This window comes from Manduca sexta, chromosome 17, assembly GCF_014839805.1.
Source record: "Manduca sexta isolate Smith_Timp_Sample1 chromosome 17, JHU_Msex_v1.0, whole genome shotgun sequence".
Taxonomy (NCBI): Eukaryota; Metazoa; Arthropoda; class Insecta; order Lepidoptera; family Sphingidae; genus Manduca; species Manduca sexta.
Genome location: NC_051131.1, coordinates 11811945 through 11831514, shown reverse-complemented (window position 1 = coordinate 11831514; position 19570 = coordinate 11811945). Strand labels below are relative to the sequence as shown.

Genomic DNA, 19570 nt, shown 5'->3' with positions numbered 1-19570 from the left:
TTACATATCTTATTCGTATTGTTATCAATGTATTGCGATATAATTAGAGTGCGTAATTGAACAGCGGTTTTTATAGATAAATGACCACTATTTTGTAGACTTAAAGGAAATTATCAAGTGGGACGTCTGATAATGAATAAATTACTTAGCATGACGGATAAGTAGTGATGCGTTAAGATAGAAGGATATTAAGTAGCAAAAACTTTTAGAAATACTAAACCAACGCTCTGGTCAACTAGCAAGTCTACTAACCACTTAGTTTACTTAATGTTAAAAAGAAGGCGTATTGTGAAGTGTACTATGTGGTGCTCGCGACTTCCCCCGCGAATAAAACCCTGTCCGCAACGAAAGTCTCTAAACGCTAGCGATTTATAGCGCCACCTAAATTAGCTATGTATTTTAAAAAATCCATTATTTTCCAAAGCAACAAATTACGGGGATAGAAAGTTGCCTAAGTAATTGCTTATGTACCAGGACATATTTCATCCGTGTGCCAAATTTCATCTAAATCTGATTAGCTGTCTCTGCGTTAACATTCAAATTTTCACAAGCATTCGCTTTTATATTATAGTAAAAAATAAGATAAGATAAACCAAAAAGTATATTTATACGAATCATAAAAATGAGTTCAGTTATTATATTATTGTTATTTAATCGCGCTCTAAGAAATTTGAGAAACGCAAATAGATCTTTTATTTATATTTGTTAATATTTGTCAATATTTTTCAAAAGTAAGATACCTCTCCATTTGTGTAACTTTCAATTGGATTGTAATTATGCTCCGTACTCTGATGTACTAAACTGTAAACAATTTTAATTACTTTCGACATTTGACCAAATTACCAATTAAAAACTGTATTTAAAAAATATTATTTCATTGTTACAGCGACGAAGTTCCAAGAGAACCTTCTCAAAACCATGATCCAAATCGAGAACACATTCTTCGAGCTCGGCAGGACCAGCCAGAGGAACTGTCTCATTATATGCGATAGAGGTGCCATGGACGCAAGTGCATGTAAGTCGTGTTTTATACTATGTTAAGCAAGTTCTTCCAGCCAATTATTGTCCAAGAACTTTCAGATGCGTTGATAATAACGACAATATTTCTACCATTCGATGGGAAGACTCGCCGCAAGCCCTGCTAGCTTCAAAATTTGTAGAAATCCGCTTGCTGTGACTGTTTACATGGTAAAAATTACTTGCGGAAGTCGACTTGTGCAAGTTTTCTTGTTAGTCTAAACCCTGCTTTAGAGATGACTAATGATCATGTGATTCACCTGATGTTGACGTCAGAGTCAACAGTGAAAAACAAAATTGAAATCTGTGAGTCGCCAACCTTGTTAGGGTTGATGAGTTCTACATGCTACGTAATTGATGGTGGCCGAAGTGCTAAGTAAATCTGTTTACATTCCACCCGACTTCGGGTTCCTGAGGTTCATCGAACAAATTTTAAAGTTCATATTTATTATCTAAGAAGATATTCATTGGGATTATCCATTTAAACATAATTCTTTGTTTTATGAACTTGTCCACGGTTTCATTATAATAGCAATTTAGATGCTCAATGAAGAGTTCCGTAATCGCTGAATAATTTATTGATATAACACAAACAAGTAATGCTGGTCATATTACAGAATACATATATTACAGATAGTGATGTCATTATATTAATTACGCAGCAATTATGGTCCATTTATTGTATCGGATATGTCCGTTCCGACTGGATGTTATTACTCCTGTTCAATATTTGCATTACCTCGACATATTGCAGTGTCAGATCAGGTTTGTGTTAGGCAATTGTTATATTAGGATTATTTGTGCTGGTTAATTTCTGTTATAATTTATTCTTTACTGTTTAGTATATTACTTGTTTTTTTGTTTGATGACTTTTCTCGATATAAACGTTACAGCACTGCATTTTCGTGTCTAAAAACTTGTATGTGAAAGAGTTAAAAGTTTAATAAAATTTTGTTAGTTCTAAAAATAATTTTTTTTATCAGTTTACTCACAAGCGCAGCTGCAAGTAGGTACATAATACTATCTTTTGTATGATACGATTATATTTTAAATGTGCTTATCATTAATAAAGGTAAATTCCCACTCGTGACATCTTTCGAGTTTCTTCAGTTTAACTGTATTTTCCTTATTTCGAATGAAGTATCCACCTGTCTGTATAAGTAAAATAAGGCCTCAGATTTTATGGCGCGATTCATTATCCTTATGACATAGTTTTAAAATAAAAACTCACGTAGTCCTGTCTCATATTACGTGGATGTCAGATTCGTGATCTAAGGTTGATTTGTAATATCTGAAATATTAATATGTGTATTGTTTACCAAAAGAAAGATATACAAACTTTCGTCTCTGTGCGGGTAAGAACTTACACCCAATAGTTTCATAGTAGACTCATTGTCCGCTACGCCACGGATCTGTTATGTTATTGAAATTTGCGTTTGTTTTCAACATGTTACATTTGATATGCGTATCTTAGTAGGTTTGTGTACTTAAATAACGAAATATGTCACGTGTTAGTGTGTTATCGTTTATTTATTTTTATTATATAATCGACCGGTTTATGATTGCGGCTCCGTCCGCGTGATATACATTTTCGTGGATAAAAGACACGGTTTATTTTTTCCGTAATAAAATAGAGCCTATATTTTTAGTTAGACTACTAGCAATACTTCGTGAAAACTGCATTCCTTTTGCGTGATGCGTGTACAAACATATAGACAAAAATTCTAATAAACACCACCATATTGGTTTTTCTTAAATATGTGGCATCGGCCTGATACAATTTTATTTTATGTTTAGATAAAGGTAATCATTTTATAGATTGGCCAATTAAAAATCAATAAGTGAATTTTAAATACTATCGATGTTACTATCCGACAATGTAAAACACTTGAAATAATAATGTTGATGCAGTTCAATATTCAGACAGAATAAATTATTCGGTTTCCACATGAACGTGTACGAAGTTTCAATTACTTTCGTTTGATAAAATGTAAATGAGATAGGTATGGCTGACGTCGATGACCCATCCGAAGTTAGCTCGGATCCGCGTCAGTTATTGTTTTCGGATGGTTTAAACTGACAGGAGTAAGGCAGACGTAGGAGGCCACAATGTTTGGCCAGCTGCACCACTGCCAGCCCTGTTTCCAGAGATCATGTTTACCACGTACATGTTCACGCTAGAATGAACTTCTTTTATGAGGTTTAAAAAGTTTGTACAGTACGCAGCGGCTTAGCTATGTCCATTGCTGACGTCTTAAGGTAACGGTAACCACTTCCATCAGGGAGTTATCGATAGCTAGTCAACCTTCGGAAATAATAAAAAAATATAACTTCGTAATTTTATGTGTAGGTACTAATATATAGTTCTTTTGGTTTCGTGGCAATGTAATAAACAAGTTATAGGATGTTATCGATCGGAACGTATTCAAACCGATTTTGTAGTTAGGGTACGCTCTGTATGTTCAATTTCTCCGGGATTAACTTCCCCGAAAGAGCAATTATGGCACACAGGGAACCGGTCACAAAAATAAAATAGATTGAACTGTGACATGATAAAAGTGTTCTAAAGCGCGGTAGGGGAGGTGGAATAAGACAAATACCTATATTGCATGTGGAGGTCTCGTAATTGTAAATTTACCTATTTATTTTACATAATTGACGAACAGATCGATTGTGTAACCGACCTTAACTCTTGGTCTCTCGTGGCTCGCCGGCGAGCCAAGACAGCTACATGACATTTGCGTGTGTCACGGGATTATAACCTTATATACTACATAATAAGGTTATTTTTCCGTCACACGCGTAGCTGTTTGACAAGTCATGACGGGTTCAAAAATAATTGATCGAAATGGTAATAAATGATGGAGTTGTTACGTACGATTTAATACATTTCAGCATGACGGTTAAGTTGAACTCGAATCTAGATGTATATTTTTTTATATGTGGATTGGAAAACGAGCAAGTGGTTATCCACTGACTGACTGACTGTTATAACCTGATGGTAAATGAATTGTCAATGTTCGGGAACATCGGTTTAGGAAACACGGGTGATAATGATAAGTATCTCAAACATATATGACTAATTAATATATGATTTTGACGTATTTGTTCAATATTAAAATATTGTAGTAGATTTTTCGACCCAACTGTGATAAACAAATGTGTTTAATCAATTATAATTTATTTACCGTGACCGCTTAATTAAGCCTTGTTCTATCGCACTTGTAATAATCATGTGGTTAGGCAATCTTAGCGGTGGGTATTACCCCTAAGGGTGTCCATGGTAACAACTGGCTTCTAGATTATATTATGATCTGTTCTGTGGTTACAGGTTATTAAATACCAATGTTTTAAATTATCACACCGACATAATGGCCTAGTGATGATGTTATCAGACTGTAACCGGTGCGAGATTTTCAGATTAATTCCCAATTCGAGCAATAAAATATGTATGAAAAATACATCTGTTCCGATCTTATTTTGGCCATGATCTCGCCCCTATATCATTAACATAGCTCTACTAAATGCATATCTGCTCACCCACAAAGCATCCTAGGACTAATGTTATTGCTTTTTAAAAATATATTGCAATAAAACTGTTGGCCAATGTGGTATCTGCAGGCTACAATTGCCGCACTTATCAATACAATAAACCGAGTGAAAACAGTCGTCTATAACTGCGATGCAAACGTGTGAGTCATGGGGGGTTTTCCAGCACGCTTTTTGTGTTGGACCGCGGTTGCTATGTAGGCCGGACGCGGGTCTGCCCCTAATTATACATTGTAGATAATAATTTGCGGTGCTTTGATTATAACAACATCAATATGAGTTTGTGAGCAGTTTATTGAAATATATAATTACATTCGATAATATTTAAGTAACCTAAAGTGAGTTTAGGGTAATCTCTATGGCCTTATTGTCGTTGGTTATAGGTTAAAAAGTCTCCTTAAGGAATACTTATAAATTAATATTACCCTACCTTAGTCCATCGGTGGTATCCAATAGATATTCCTGATAGTAGTAGGTACTGTCTTACTCTTATCCCTCTTCATTAAAGTGGTAGAATTGATAGAAATTGCCATTAGCTATAATTATAATTGTTATTAAAGATTACTCATTAAAGTATTTTTCGTTTGCAGTTATACCAAAAGAGAAATGGGAAGCGATAATGGCTTCTAACGGGTGGAACAACGTGGAGCTGCGCGACAACAGATATAACCACATTGTTCACATGGTCTCTGCCGCCAACGGAGCTGAAGATTTCTACTCGACTGAGGTTGGTATAAATATTTTACTATGTTTGTATAAACATTGTAAGAAATATGGCAATCTACCAGTACTTGCGCATGTGCTCTTTGGTACCGCCTTTGTCAGATAACGTATTGGAAATTTGTACTTTTACGGCTCCCTTTTTAAAGTTCATATTTGATTGTATCCCGTATTAGGTTGATCACCATTATTATAGCTTAATTTTATAGAAATACTTCATGTAAATAACGATTTTACAGCAATATAAAATTTTATGATTTATATTCTCACCACATAAGGTCTAAATCTATGTTACTAAGTCTAAAATAAAGCCCAGCTCTGAGACGAAGCATGTAATGAATCTAACTAATCCGCGTCGTCTACGACCGAAGTTAACATTTATTTACTTTATCGAATCCGACGAGACACAATTTGTCGTCGGGAGTGCCCGCCCTATTCAACTCGATTAACGCTTGATCAGTTCGCTGCACACGAGCGACTTGCGACAGACATAATCGCCACTAATTGTCACCTGACGCTGGAATCGTAACGTGTGAGGACCGCCAACGAGAAACATGTTGGACGGTTTCATATATGTATGAAAACTGTAATCCACGACCAAGGTTTAGTTTTGTGGCTGTCGCGAGTAATCCGTGCGTGCGAGTCTTAAATCTCTCGCTAGCAAATGACCCACATATGTAAACCGCGATAATATCGCATTACTGACCTATAATTATAAAAATATATCAATTTAATCGCACTCACGATAATTAATGTTTTTACGACGAGTAAACTGTTTGTGGATTAGGTTTTTAAATAGGTTAATTTATATTTCAAGTATTTGTTAATAGAAAACATAGTACAGCAAGCTTACAAAAAAACAAAGTAAAATGAATTTATTTTTAAATTTATACATAAATGAATTTAGTTGGAAAACCACGTGATCGTAAATCGTTTCGATTGGCGAAATTTGTGATGACGTCATACATTTGTAAAGGTCTGCCGTCATCAAAACTATGTAATGGTGTAGAGTTTATGTGATGTAATCTCAAAAATCGAAGAGATATTCTCTGAGCAAGAGATTTTAAAGTTATTTATTGAGTGTATTTTGTATGATGTTTTAAAATTAGATACGTATAATATTGAAAAATATACATTATTGATAGTGTCCAATGGCACCACTAAATAATAAAAGATGGTTTCCTGAAACAGACTGAAGATAGCATATTAAACAAATGAAAATGTTGACTAAAACTGTATTTAAAACATCATAAAACAGTTTAAATTATTTTATTCAAGATATGAACAAGTCAAACTCAATGAGCAACAATGTTGCAGTCGTTAAGACTATCTCGAGTACCAACATACAATGTTGTTGAAAAATGAAACCATTATTTTTCTTTGAGTATGATAGGCTCTTATCATACTCAAAGAAAAATAATGGTTTCATTTAAAATAATTTAAGCGCCACTCATAATTTGGAATTTATTGCCTAAAGAATTAAGATAATATTTAATAAGTGTACGAATTACTTTTCTTATCATAATCTTTACGTAATGTACAATAAACATGACGGGGATCAGCTCATCTCTAATCTTGCGAAATACCCAGTTAGGGGCCGTTCAAGTATTATGTAACGCAATTTTTGAAGATTTTTGACCCTCCCATCCCCCATGTAACGCGCCGTAATGGCCGACATTTTTTTTTTAATATTCACAATTATGTCACGCAAATTACCAGAAAGTCGCTAAAATACATTTGTTATTATTTTAAAAAGTTTGTTAAAAAGCGGCGATAGCCTAGTTGGGTGTGGAACGGTCTGCCAAGACGAATGTCCGCAGGTTCAAATCCCAAGGGCACACACCTCTGACTTTTCTAAAAAATCATGTGTGTATTCTTTGTGAATTTATCGTTCGCTTTAACGGTGAAGGAAAATCATCGTGAGAAAACCTGCACACCCGAGAAGTTCTCTATAGGAATTTCGAAGGTGTGTGAAGTCTACCAATCCGCACTAGGCTAGCGTGGTGGACTAAGGCCTAATCCCTCTCAGTAGTAGAGGCCCGTGCTCAGCAGTGGGCAAGTATATAATACAGGGCTGATATTATTATTATTATATTATTTTAAAATAAAAAAAAAAACAATGTTACATAACGCGTTGTATGACCCCCCACCCCCTCCCCTCCTGCGCGTGTAAGGCATAGTAACGTTTTAAAAGACCCCCCTCCCCGCCAAGTTACATTGCTTAATACTTGAACAGCGCGTTACGAAAGCTTGCTAGGGTTTTCAGATTTAGGTATCAGACGTAATGTATCCATGCGGATGTCTCGGCAACTTGCCCGAGGCGTCACATAGGTCGGAGAAAGTTTTTTGAATGAACATACAATGAAATCTATCAAAAATATTCCGCTCGAGATAGTATCGTGTCAAATGACGTCACAATCCGAATTCAAAAAGGTGTAACTCTTGATCACATACTGTGGAAAACATTCCAGGTTTTCAAATAGAGTCCCTTATAACTGTTAAATCGCAGAGGGTGGATATAACAGCTTGTGGCTTCCAATTCAATAAGACAATGTAGAATACCTACCTCATTATTACAATATGTAAATTCTATTCATGCTATAACGATAATAATATTTTTATTTTAGATATAAATCATAATATAAATTACATTCATTAATTAATAAAATACATGTATTGAAATTACACAACTTTCATGTGGCATCTATAATCGTAATGACTATAAACTACATTACTCTGACCATGGACTAGAAAAAAAAACCCTAATTTATAACCTGAAGTACTGTAAAATAAATGGTACCAGTGAAATATTGCAACGGTCACGTGATGACGACTAGAACAATAAGAAAGCGGTGCTAAAATTAGCGCGGGCGGAATTGTTTTATCGCGACATCTGCGACATTGTAGTTCTGTCACTCTGTCGCTTATCATCGGTGCATTTTGATTGTTTGCGTGACTGCTGAAGGTTTCACAGTTCACTATATTTATACTTTAGTAATTGTAACAGGAGAGATGATGTTTTATAAAAGTTTATGACGAGATGAGCTGGTTGCGCGTCTGACAAACGCTATAATTTTCCAGAAACAGTAGTTATACAAATATTTTGGACACTATAGTTTTTATATTGGATTGAGGAATTAAAACTACAGCTTCCGTGCGCCATAAGAAACTATCTGCCGTATTTTTGGTTCAGCGTTTATGAATGTTGGAGACTTTGAATGCATCCGTATAGCGTCAATGTTTTGTTAGCAGTCCACAGTCAGTCTTTAAAGCTACTATAGCAATATTACCTGGTATATCACGGCAAATCATTCAATTAAATATAGCCATCGCTTTTCAAACGAGAAACGCCCAACTGTGTCATTGCCATGCGCACAATGACCATTAATAAACCACACGAGCGACATTGCAACCGCGTCGCTGCTGCCCGCTCATTTGTCTCGATTAAAACCTCATTCCGTGAAAACGGAGGTATAAAACCGCGCTAACAGATTGCAAAACATTTGTAGGTTGAATGCAGGTGTAGGAATATCAGTTTGTCAATGACATTTCCGCAATGCCTCAGACTGCAAACAATAAAACAAACTTTTACTTAGACTTGAGTTTAGTTCTGATGTAAAATAATGCATATGAATTAAGTGTATCTATTATCTTATTTATTAGAATATTTTTATAAAAAATATATCTTTGCAATATAGGCTTACGAAAAATTATTCAATATAAAATCAAAGTTTTTGACTGGTTACATGATTTAGAGCAAATATACTTCGTAATTCATTTTACGATTACTGTTGTAGATTATTTGGTTGTCGGAAATTGACTATTGCAGATATGAGATAAGTAAACGACGATTGGCATTATTTTGCAGAAATACTATTCGAATGGAAGAGGTGTTTATTTTATTGTCTACGTAAAACATGGCGTAATATTATGAAATAACACATGAGTATAACCGTAATTTTTGCGTACCGCGTATAGTAAATTTTGTTATGATTCATTATTAAAATCATAACAATCAAATTCATGACACATGGCCCCGTATTGGGCATCATTATAGACTTCCCTTGCCAATCAAATACAGTTTCATAATCGCCTTATTTGTTTAGTGCCAGTGCATGATCTGTAGCGGGATTATTCATACGTTTGTAGAAGCTTTCTTTTCGAAAACAAGTGAACTGAAACGGGACTTTGAGTTCGATATGTCGATATGCTTCCCACACATCGCATTACAAGATGATCTCGAGCTGTGGCTTCATTACACAAACTTTCAAGCGTTTATAGATCCCTCCAACATACTTATTATTTCTTAATAAAACCAAGACTGATAAATATTACAACATTTAATCTAGATTATTATCTTACAGCCTTAGATATAGTGTTATAACATAGCGCTATAAATGATCAAATAACAAAGGCAAGTGCCACATAACTTGGTATCACGACACGCGACACTCACATAAACTGCCACATAAGTACAAGTTACATAGTAATTGGATGATGTACGTGCATGCGCCGTGAAACGTGACACATAAGCAATATTGCATTTCCCGTGACAAAGTACACGTGATTGTAATAATGTAATTCTATCCGTGTTTATGTTTTAACGGTGCGACGTCAGCAATTTGACTGACCCGGTCAACGACCCTGGTTGCCGATTTGGGAGTACTGTAAATGGTAATTGTTTGGACACTAATTCGCAGCGTGATCAATATTTATGTGACAGTTATAACTGTAAGTTTCGGGTGTCACGTGGTAATGTCATGTCTGGTGTTGAACACGCTTGTCTATAGGTTATGTGTTGTAAGTTGTGTTAGGGTAGGCGTTGGTAACATTCATGAAAGTTTTTCGTGCATTAACTTTGTAGGCGGATATTATTGCATGGATATTGAATTGAGTTATTGCATGATCGTATTTAATTCCCGCAAGAAGCCCCAAAGACGCCAGCGTAAATAATAAAATTCTGTAACTTATGTTTTTGAAATTAAATACTCTTAATGAAATTACTAGAATAAAGACTAATCCATTTAGATAATATATAAAAATGGTAACATTTTAAATAAATGAATGCTAATTTCTCTAATCAAAAGTAAAAACCTACTCTAATATCACATTTATAACAAAATAGTCTACGCAGTTAAACACAAACTCCATATAGCAATCATTGCTGTCGGTTAACATAAAAGTTTTCGCCGCCATCCTACACACATGACATTATGTAAATTGCGTTAATCAATAAAACCATGTCCTCATGCTGCGACAAGTCTTCCAATTTATATGCCCATGAATTATTCATGAGGTCGAGGGAGATTAAAATTATCAATTTTACTTGTTTCATATTCATACTATGTGTTGAGTACTACATATGTTTTTTGGTACTGTATATTTTCTGTTAGGTTAGGTAGACCCAATTTTACATCAAGCAGCTTTGGAACACTGTAGTATCATCGTCACTTACGTAATAAACTTTTGGTTTTTTAGAATTTAGAAATAAAATGAATATCAAATTTAAAAAGGTGATAATCGAATGTAGGACTTCATTTCGTAAAATATAATATTCCAAGAAATGAGATGGACTCCGGTAGTAAGCGAACTACACGTACTTCTATACAAAGGAATAAACGTTTAAAAAAGGTTTAATTATCCAAACAGAAATTCGAAATTCCGTGTCGACTCGTGTTCAATGTAGCGTGTGTAATATTTCGCAGATAAAGCGGCAAATTGTTTTGGTTATATACTAATTCGCGGGAAAATAATTTGCAAAATTTTCGAATGGATTCGGTAAAACCGGGTGAACATCAGAGTAGCAGGTTAGGTTAGGTTATCGTGGCTATTCGTGCTTATCGAGGATTCGGAGAACCCAGACTTCTTTCAGGGTCGTAGATTAGCTCCTACCAGCTAGAACCCTGCAGTGCCTCCCAATTCTCAAAAATAGCCCGATTACTACGGTATCAAATAATATTTTGGCTTGCTCGTTTTGCTATGTTTGAAATTTGAAGTCATTGCAAATTATCTATCGATCTCTCGAGTTCAGTTCTTTACGCTTAGGTTTTTAATTTTATACTACATAGAAGGCATATAAGTTTCAAATCGGATTTGAGTGTAAAATTAAAAAAGCGTAATTATTGTGCAATAAGCGGCGATAGCCTAGTTGGGTGTGGAACGGACTGCCAAGACGAATGTCCGCAGGTTCAAATCCCAAGGGCACACACCTCTGACTTTTCTAAAATCATGTGTGTATTCTTTGTGAATTTATCGTTCGCTTTAACGGTGAAAGAAAACATCGTGAGGAAACCTGCACATCTGAGAAGTTCTCTATAGGAATTTCGAAGGTGTGTGAAGTCTACCAATCGTGGTGGACTATAAGGCCTAATCCCTCTCAGTAGTAGAGAAGGCCCGTGCTCAGCAGTGGGCAAGTATATAATACAGGGCTGATATTATTATTATAATTATTGTGCAATTATTTCAGAGCACATACAGTATAATAAATACATCATTAATTATCGTGACTGTTCTTTTTTATTTCTACGCAATGTTTATCGTGATGATATATTAACATTAAATTTTATTTGAATCAATAATAATATTGTACAGATAATGTTTTTCGCCTATTTTTTTTGGGTACTCAACATCTACGATACACGACAAAGAATATCTATTTAAGAAATTAGTTAATACAAAGTCTAATAGTCAAGAATGTAATCTTAATACTTGGTAAAGGTACTTAATCAATACTTGGTACCTTTTATAATTATGTGATACGTCTGTTTTATTATTGCTCTTATTATGTGTTTTTCTTTCTTTTTCATTGTGCACCTATCTCCCGTCTTCTCTATACCACCCTAAGGTTGACTGGGAGAGAGTGCCCATGGCATTATGTCCGCCTGTATACCATGTGTACAAAGTGTAAATTAAGAAATACAAGACGTTGACCAAAACAATTCATGAATGATTGTCGTGTCTTGTGAACATTGTGATACGATAAGATTTATACATCAACACTTCGATATGACACTCGTGATGTTCATTTCTCATTGATAATGTATTGCTTATTTTGAATTATGAAGGTCAAGAATGTTTGATGTGCAAGTCATTCATCATTGTTACACATTTATCATATTTTAATATGTGTGTCAAACTTGATATATATACAAAATATGGCTGATAAGTATTGTCAAACAACGAAGTATAATACGGTTCAATTAATGTTTACCGTGAATTGTTACAGGATCATCAATGTCGGTCAGAGGGCGTGGAGCTCGCCCGCGACTTGGACTACAAAGCGGCCGCCGCGTGGGTCGGTCACCCGTACTTCGACGTGATCGACAACTCCACAGACTTCGACAAGAAGATGAACCGGCTGATCGCGTGCGTGTGCCAGAAGATCGGCATCGACACCGGCGACCGGCTCAACGTCAACTCCAAGAAACGCAAGTTCCTCGTCAAGATGCCGCTCGCGCCCGACTCGGAGTTCCCGCCCTTCCAAGACTTCGACGTTGTACACAACTACTTGCATAGCGATGTGCGTAAGGCGCAAGTCAGGTTGCGCAAGCGCGGCCAGAAGGGCCACTGGTCCTACATCCACACGATCAGGAAGTTCCATCCCACTAATACCCAGTCCGTGGAGGTCAGGACTCAGTTGACGCATCGGGATTACCTGAACCTCCTCCCGCAGAGGGACGAAGCTCACTTCACCATTTTCAAGAAACGTCGCTGCTTCATTTACAACAACCAGTACTATCAGTTGGACATCTATAGGCAGCCCACGCATCCCAGGTGATATATTGCTCATTGTATTACTGCTGTATAACAATAAATCATATTCTATTTGTTCTTTTTATTTATTTATCCTCTGTGTATATATTTATTTATATCTATCCTTGAGATATGTTACAATCTACTATTGAAGGTAATATATTATTGTATGTATTTATTATATAGACAGTAGATGGTAGTAATGTAGTTAATTTGATATAATTTTATTTATTTTTATGTATTTATTGTTTTAATTCATTTCGGTTGTGTAACATTTCAGGTGCCGCGGTTTAGTCCTCCTCGAGACTTACAGCGCTGCGTATGATCAAAATACGCTTTTGGCATCATTGCCCAAGTTCCTCAGGATAGAGAAGGAGGTGACCGGCGACCACGCATATTCCATGTACAATCTGTCTTTAAAGGAAGACTGGAAGACGTCAAAAAAGTACTATGCGGGCACTGATTGCAACGGTAAGAACATCTACAAGTATACCGCTAATACAAGCAATACAGAACGATTATTTTTGTTTTCACTTGCGTTTTTTGCTAAAACCAATTCACGTGGCATTGGAATTGCAGACGAATGTTTACCGATGCGATCGTGTTCCGACGCCACGTGACCAGATTTACGATCACTCTCTTGTAATTTGTTACCATTTTTCCGTGCATGTTTTGATGTGGTGTGAACACTGGCGTAATTGTGTCATAGAACTCCTAGTATACATTAGACCCTAGTTTATTTTGATTAGCGCATAGGTTTTATGCATTCGGTGTTAGTTTTTTTTTTGGTTTATTGTCGTCACCGTCGATGTAACGCACTTGATGTATGTTAGCTAAAGTTTGTCCCCAATACGAGCGTAATAAATACTGAACGTGTTTTCCAGATTCCAAACGTGTAATTCTGGGACATAAGTGCTCTGACATTAGCTCAACAGACGATTCCACTAACACGGAATGACTTGCCAAGATTTAGATTTATAAAGTATTGTGTACGCTAACGTATAGATATTAATACGTGACTAACAATTGCGCCAGTGTGTCGGGAGACGTAGCGGTTGAAGTAACGAAACGGTTTTCTTTTGATTCATCAGGGCATAAAATAAATGGTCACAGTGATGACAAAACCAACGGGCACGCTGACAAATACGGACATGCCAAGATGAACGGACACGGCGTTGATAGAATGAACGGTCATGGCGGTGACAAAATGAACGGTCATGGCGGTGACAAAATGAACGGTCATGGCGGTGACAAAATGAACGGTCATGGCGGTGACAAAATGAACGGTCATGGCGGTGACAAAATGAACGGCCACGGAGGTGACAAAATGAACGGTCATCACGGTGGTGATAAAATGTACGGGTTCAGCGGAGGCAAAATGAATGGCCATGATGGCGACAAGATCAACGGTTACGACAAGCCGGAGAGCAGGAAGTTCAACGGTCACCAGAACATGAGCGGGCGCGGGCCCAAGGACCAGCACCCCGTCGCCGTCGCGCCCCGGCATGGCGTGCACGCCTCGGAGCTCGACAACTACAACGCGAGCCATAGGATCGATCTCGGTTCACCAAAGATTCAAAAGGTCGCCGTTAAGATATAAAACACTCTAAATGTATTAATTTATGTAATTAGATGATAACTTTTATAAAAATTCCACTTTGTAACATTTCAATATACACCAAATCGATTGTAATGTATTTTTAAGACTACTTATCTGTGAAACGGAACCTATCGTGTTATTCATTGCCGATATATAAAAGGATGTCATGTAAACGCTATTGCATAATGTATTTATTCACACAGTTCGTATGGATTGCCAAATGAAATATATTTTTGTAGTATTCCTTGATTACAACGTATTTTAAATATATATAAAGTATCCACAGACATATTTGCGTAACGAACTGAATTTCATATATAACTGTTTGTATTGTTTGTGCCTTCACACTGTAACTGAGCCAACACTGAAAATATTTATCCATACTTCAATAGCCGTAAGTAATCATCGCAATTGTCATACACTAAGTTGAATGACACGAATATTTAATAGCTGTGGTGTGAAATTGTATCTGTTTAGGGGTAATTTTCTTCAGATTTGGCTTCAGTATTATATTTAAAGAGTTGCATAACTTACTTCATATAAATCTCGTTTAGTACTTAATGAAATGCAATAATGTATTTGTTAATATTGTTACAGTATCTTGTTTGTGTTTAGGTTGGATATACCTAACATAGCATTTTACTATAGACTTATTTCTTTCATTTAGAAAATATCGACTACTTAATTAGAAATGAAATAATATACTTAATTAAGTACCTATTTGATTTGTAGATCGTATAATGAAATTTTTAGATGTTTCGATGTTGTCATTCAAGTTAATTTTAGGGGTCCAAATGTTTAATAATGTTCCTTACGTACAAAAATGATACACCTGCCGATGGTCCCCTAATTTTACATTTAGTGGCCTTTTAGTGTTGAATTTGATGTACTAAAGAGATATTTTTGATTGATAAATATTTGACTCGTTTGAAGGTAGGTGTCGATGTTCATTTTTTTTCGCTAATGTAATTAGTACTTATCACATGAAGATATAAAAATGTAATTTACAAAAGTATTTAAGCCACCGTTAGTGTATTACATTATTTAGGAGGCATGCGTCTGCGACGTGCTGCTAGCTTGAACTGTCAGCATTTGGCACCACCAGCGCCTAACTACATAGCGTCGTTAATGGCTGTGCTATTATGAGCAATATAGAGCTTAAAACTCTGTGCTTAGCGCGAAGGTTGGCTGTGAATTATACGCCAACATTACTTCTGAACCGGTTGCACCCAACACTCGGATAAAATTGTTTTATTGTCAATGCATGGATTAACTTAAATTGGAATTGCTGATGTTGTGAAAACGCTAAACGTGATAAATGTCAGGAGAGGTGCAACTGTTTTGTATTTGGACGTAATAATCTCGATATGTCTGTCAACTTCTGCATTGTTTCTAAATAAAGAAAAGTGCATAGATTTTTTGTGTTTTATTATTTCCTTGAATTAATATGGAAACTAGAATACCTGCGACATAGCTACGTACAAAACAAATGTTTCCTCACTAATTGTTAGCTACTTGAGTAAGTATATAACCATAATAGACTATTAAGAAAATATTACTGTGAAACCACAAGCCCTACTCTGCCGCTAGCTAATTGCCGTTACATATCATAACCTAATTAAAGAAATCGGTCTAAAACACTGCGCCGAAATTAAATGATTCCCCGTGATAACTAAGGTGCGTTGGGGTAAAATCGGACGCTTTTTCGACGTGTTAAACAGTCTTCTCGAATTATTTTTTTACAATAATTCTATAAGAGCTATCATAATGAATCATTAACTTAGCTATATGTTATTAAATATACTAAATGGTATATATTTTTTCAATCCCTTATATATAACAGTTAATGTTTTATAGGGCTTTAAAAAGTACCATACTTTTAGAAATGTGTGAGAAAGATAGGACCTTCACAGGTATAGTTCGGACTACTATCTAAAATCGTCTATGATACAGGGATTCTAAAATCCATAAAAAGAGCATATTCTGATCTAGATATTCATTTATAAACATTCAAAAAAATTGATAAATTTCGTAAGATATTTTTAGAAGCGAACTTTTGTTTTTTTAATAGTTCTAGGCATACGATCATACCCCACATAAGTGACACTGTCGATATTTTTAAAAGTATTCGAAGAAATAGTACAGACACGTGTAAATAAACAATAAATTAACCAAATCGACCATTCATCTGGAGCTAAAAAAAAATACACAATTACTGAGTTCAGACGTTTTCGTGTATAAATTTTGATAAAAACTTGCAATATTTTACAAGTGCTAGATCGAACGATTTTTATCCGTTCTTTAACGACAAATAATTGTATGGGTAAAGATCGGATCTCGGGGAATATACGTGTTTCGACAAATTTCAATAAACAAGTCACAAGATTTATTTCCTTTATGATAGTATATACCTAGAAAATTAATTGAAAACAGTAAATACTCAATTAAAATTAGGCAAATTCTTGCATGGGGTTAATCCGGATCTGCCAGGGAACGACAAAACATCGATATTCTGTTTGTTAGCACCGTAAACATTATTTACTTGACGGATTCAATCATGTGAACTAGTGGAACGTAGGGTACAAGATGGGGTCGCAGGTAGTGTTGTCCGAAAACAAAAATTATAACACAGTTACGAGTTATTTGATTTATACGATGTTATACCTCCTACGATCTTACCCCAACGCGCCTTATCAGTCACATCGGGCCTATATTTTAATGTGTAAGTAGGGTGTCACTCAAAATTTCAAGAATCATGATTTTTTTATTTCGCCGCTGTTGGCTGCTCGTATCCTAAAATTCGGCTTTTGTAGATAATAGCATTTTTCCTACAGATAGTTGTTTTACAATTGCTGTCAGAAAATCTTCACATCTATATTCCACATATATACCCTGACTGCACTAGCTGTCAATACCGATGATGCTGCTGGCATTAGATTTTCCACCAATTTGAAGCATAACTTTTTGTAGACTTTATTCCTAAGTCTCGTCTATGGGTTGACTGAACAAGTAGCTCTTAACCTAGGATGGATTCTCAGGTATGCACATTTATATATGTTGGCATTATAATACAATTTAACTGGAACTACTCCCATGTAGGCAACCAGTTGTTAAAACTAACTTTAAACTGTTTCTGTATAATATATATTTCTATACATAAACCAGATGAGTTTACTTGTTTGAACGCTCTAATCTCGAACAACTAAACTGATTTTATTTTATTTTCACTAATAGCTACAGTAATCCTGAGTGCTGTTTTATCATATAAAAATATAAAGCAAGACTTTAATCCCAGAAAACTTCTTCACACAAACAGATCTCCAAGCAAAAGCTAGTGCTTGATAGAGTAGGAAGGTCACAGGACAGAAACAGCAAGACTTCATGGGTGCCTAATATTACGCGATAAATCTATGATTCAAACAAAAAATAATATAGCTTTTTATTATTTTAGTAATTTTTTATTATTTTTTAATATCTTTAAGTTTTTGTTGTTTGTACATCTTAATTACTTTCTTGTTAGGCATTAATCCTTGTGGAAGCCCTGGCCTTTTGAGTTTCTTCTTGTCTGTATTCCCTTCCCATGGATCTTCAGTGGGTGATGCTGGATCTTGGAGTTGAGGCGGTGGTGCTGAAGTCATGGTGCCAGAACCCTCACATACCACTGTTTTCAGTTTCTGTAAGATTAATTATAATACTAGAGCTTAGATATTACGAATATACTTCATATAAAAAATGGGGCCTAGAAGCTTTATAATAATTAGGATTTATACATTTCTATACATAACTAGATCCAAACAAACTAGAGGATCCATCAGAGATGCCACAAAAGCTAACATTTATTATTTGACTAACATAGGATGAGATCTAGTTAAACATTTTTTGTCTATATTAATTTTCACACTACCTGCTTCTCAGCCTCCAATTCATCAGATGTCTTCTGTATGTCCGTGTCATGTGCATATTTACAGTTGTGCCCAAACCTGCAGCGTCCCTTCCTGTGGTTCCAGCATATCTTCTTGCCATTTATCATCTGGGTATCTTCTTTGCCTGGAACCTTACAGTCACTGCCTATGTACTTGACGATTGTATGTGCAATTCTACATAATTCTTTCCTAATATTCTCAAATACTAATCATTTAAATATATGGGGGTGGTTTTAGAAAATCTCAACATAAAAAGTAATTTTGTGCTATTATCAGATATTATGAATTATTTTAAAGGAAGGATAACAGATAAAATTATTAATTACAATAACCTCAAACTAAAAGAAAAGTGATAGAAAGTCAACATATACCATTTTAACATGTTTCTCCAGAATAGCTGCCTTTTCCTGCTCTGCTTTGACAAATGGATTCGAAAACACTGAGGTTTGTAAAGAACTCTCTCCTAGCACGGGCTTGGGAAGCTTCAGTTTCGAAATTTCCGATGGAGATCTGGAAATTGATAACATCATTACGTATTTTGTGTAAACATCGGAAACATGTTTGAAAAGGAATATACTAACTTCTCTTTGTCAACAACTTCTTCTTCACTTTCGCTAGAGGATGACGAAGATCCATAATCCAATAACGCATTCATAATATTTTTTAAAAGTACCCTTTAAAACTATTATATCAACAAAATCAATAATATTTGATATTTCAACACAATTGTCAGCAGTAAACGACAGCCACACAACGTAGTACTCAGAACAATGACAAGCACGTAGTATTTGTATTCTCTTTGGCCACACAAAACAAGAAGATTAACAGTGTTGACAGATCTTTCCTTTGAAATCCCCTTTATAACTGAAATAATCGCAAAACAGCTGTACCCCAAAACATAAACTTATAATGAAAATTTGCCGATTTTTTATAGAAAGATCGTCTAAAATATAAATCTACTAGGCTTTATTCTACTTATTAGCCCTAAATTCTGTTTAAATATATTACC

At 35.4% G+C, this 19570-nt stretch overlaps 2 protein-coding genes across 3 annotated transcripts in view; one reads left to right on the top strand and one right to left on the bottom strand.

Moving 5' to 3' along the window:
- LOC115449355 (TRPL translocation defect protein 14) overlaps window positions 1-16054 on the top strand; it is a 34656-nt gene extending 18602 nt beyond the window's left edge. For both annotated transcript variants that reach the window (XM_037439744.1, XM_030177139.2), the window contains 5 exons: window positions 887-1015; window positions 5157-5293; window positions 12512-13059; window positions 13319-13509; window positions 14130-16054. In XM_037439744.1, coding sequence (XP_037295641.1) covers window positions 919-1015; window positions 5157-5293; window positions 12512-13059; window positions 13319-13509; window positions 14130-14638 — 1482 coding nt within the window. In that variant the 5' untranslated portion in view covers window positions 887-918 and the 3' untranslated portion in view covers window positions 14639-16054. The remainder of the gene's footprint in view (window positions 1-886; window positions 1016-5156; window positions 5294-12511; window positions 13060-13318; window positions 13510-14129) is intronic.
- A 2026-nt stretch (window positions 16055-18080) lies between these two features.
- LOC115454893 lies at window positions 18081-19362 on the bottom strand. The gene is made up of 4 exons (XM_030183602.2): window positions 19143-19362; window positions 18933-19071; window positions 18543-18692; window positions 18081-18312 (listed from the first exon to the last, which is right to left on the bottom strand). The coding sequence occupies exons 1-4, from the start codon at window positions 19214-19216 to the stop codon at window positions 18100-18102; spliced, it is 576 nt and encodes a 191-aa protein (XP_030039462.1). The 5' UTR covers window positions 19217-19362; the 3' UTR covers window positions 18081-18099.
- Between the last annotated feature and the right edge of the window lie 208 nt (window positions 19363-19570).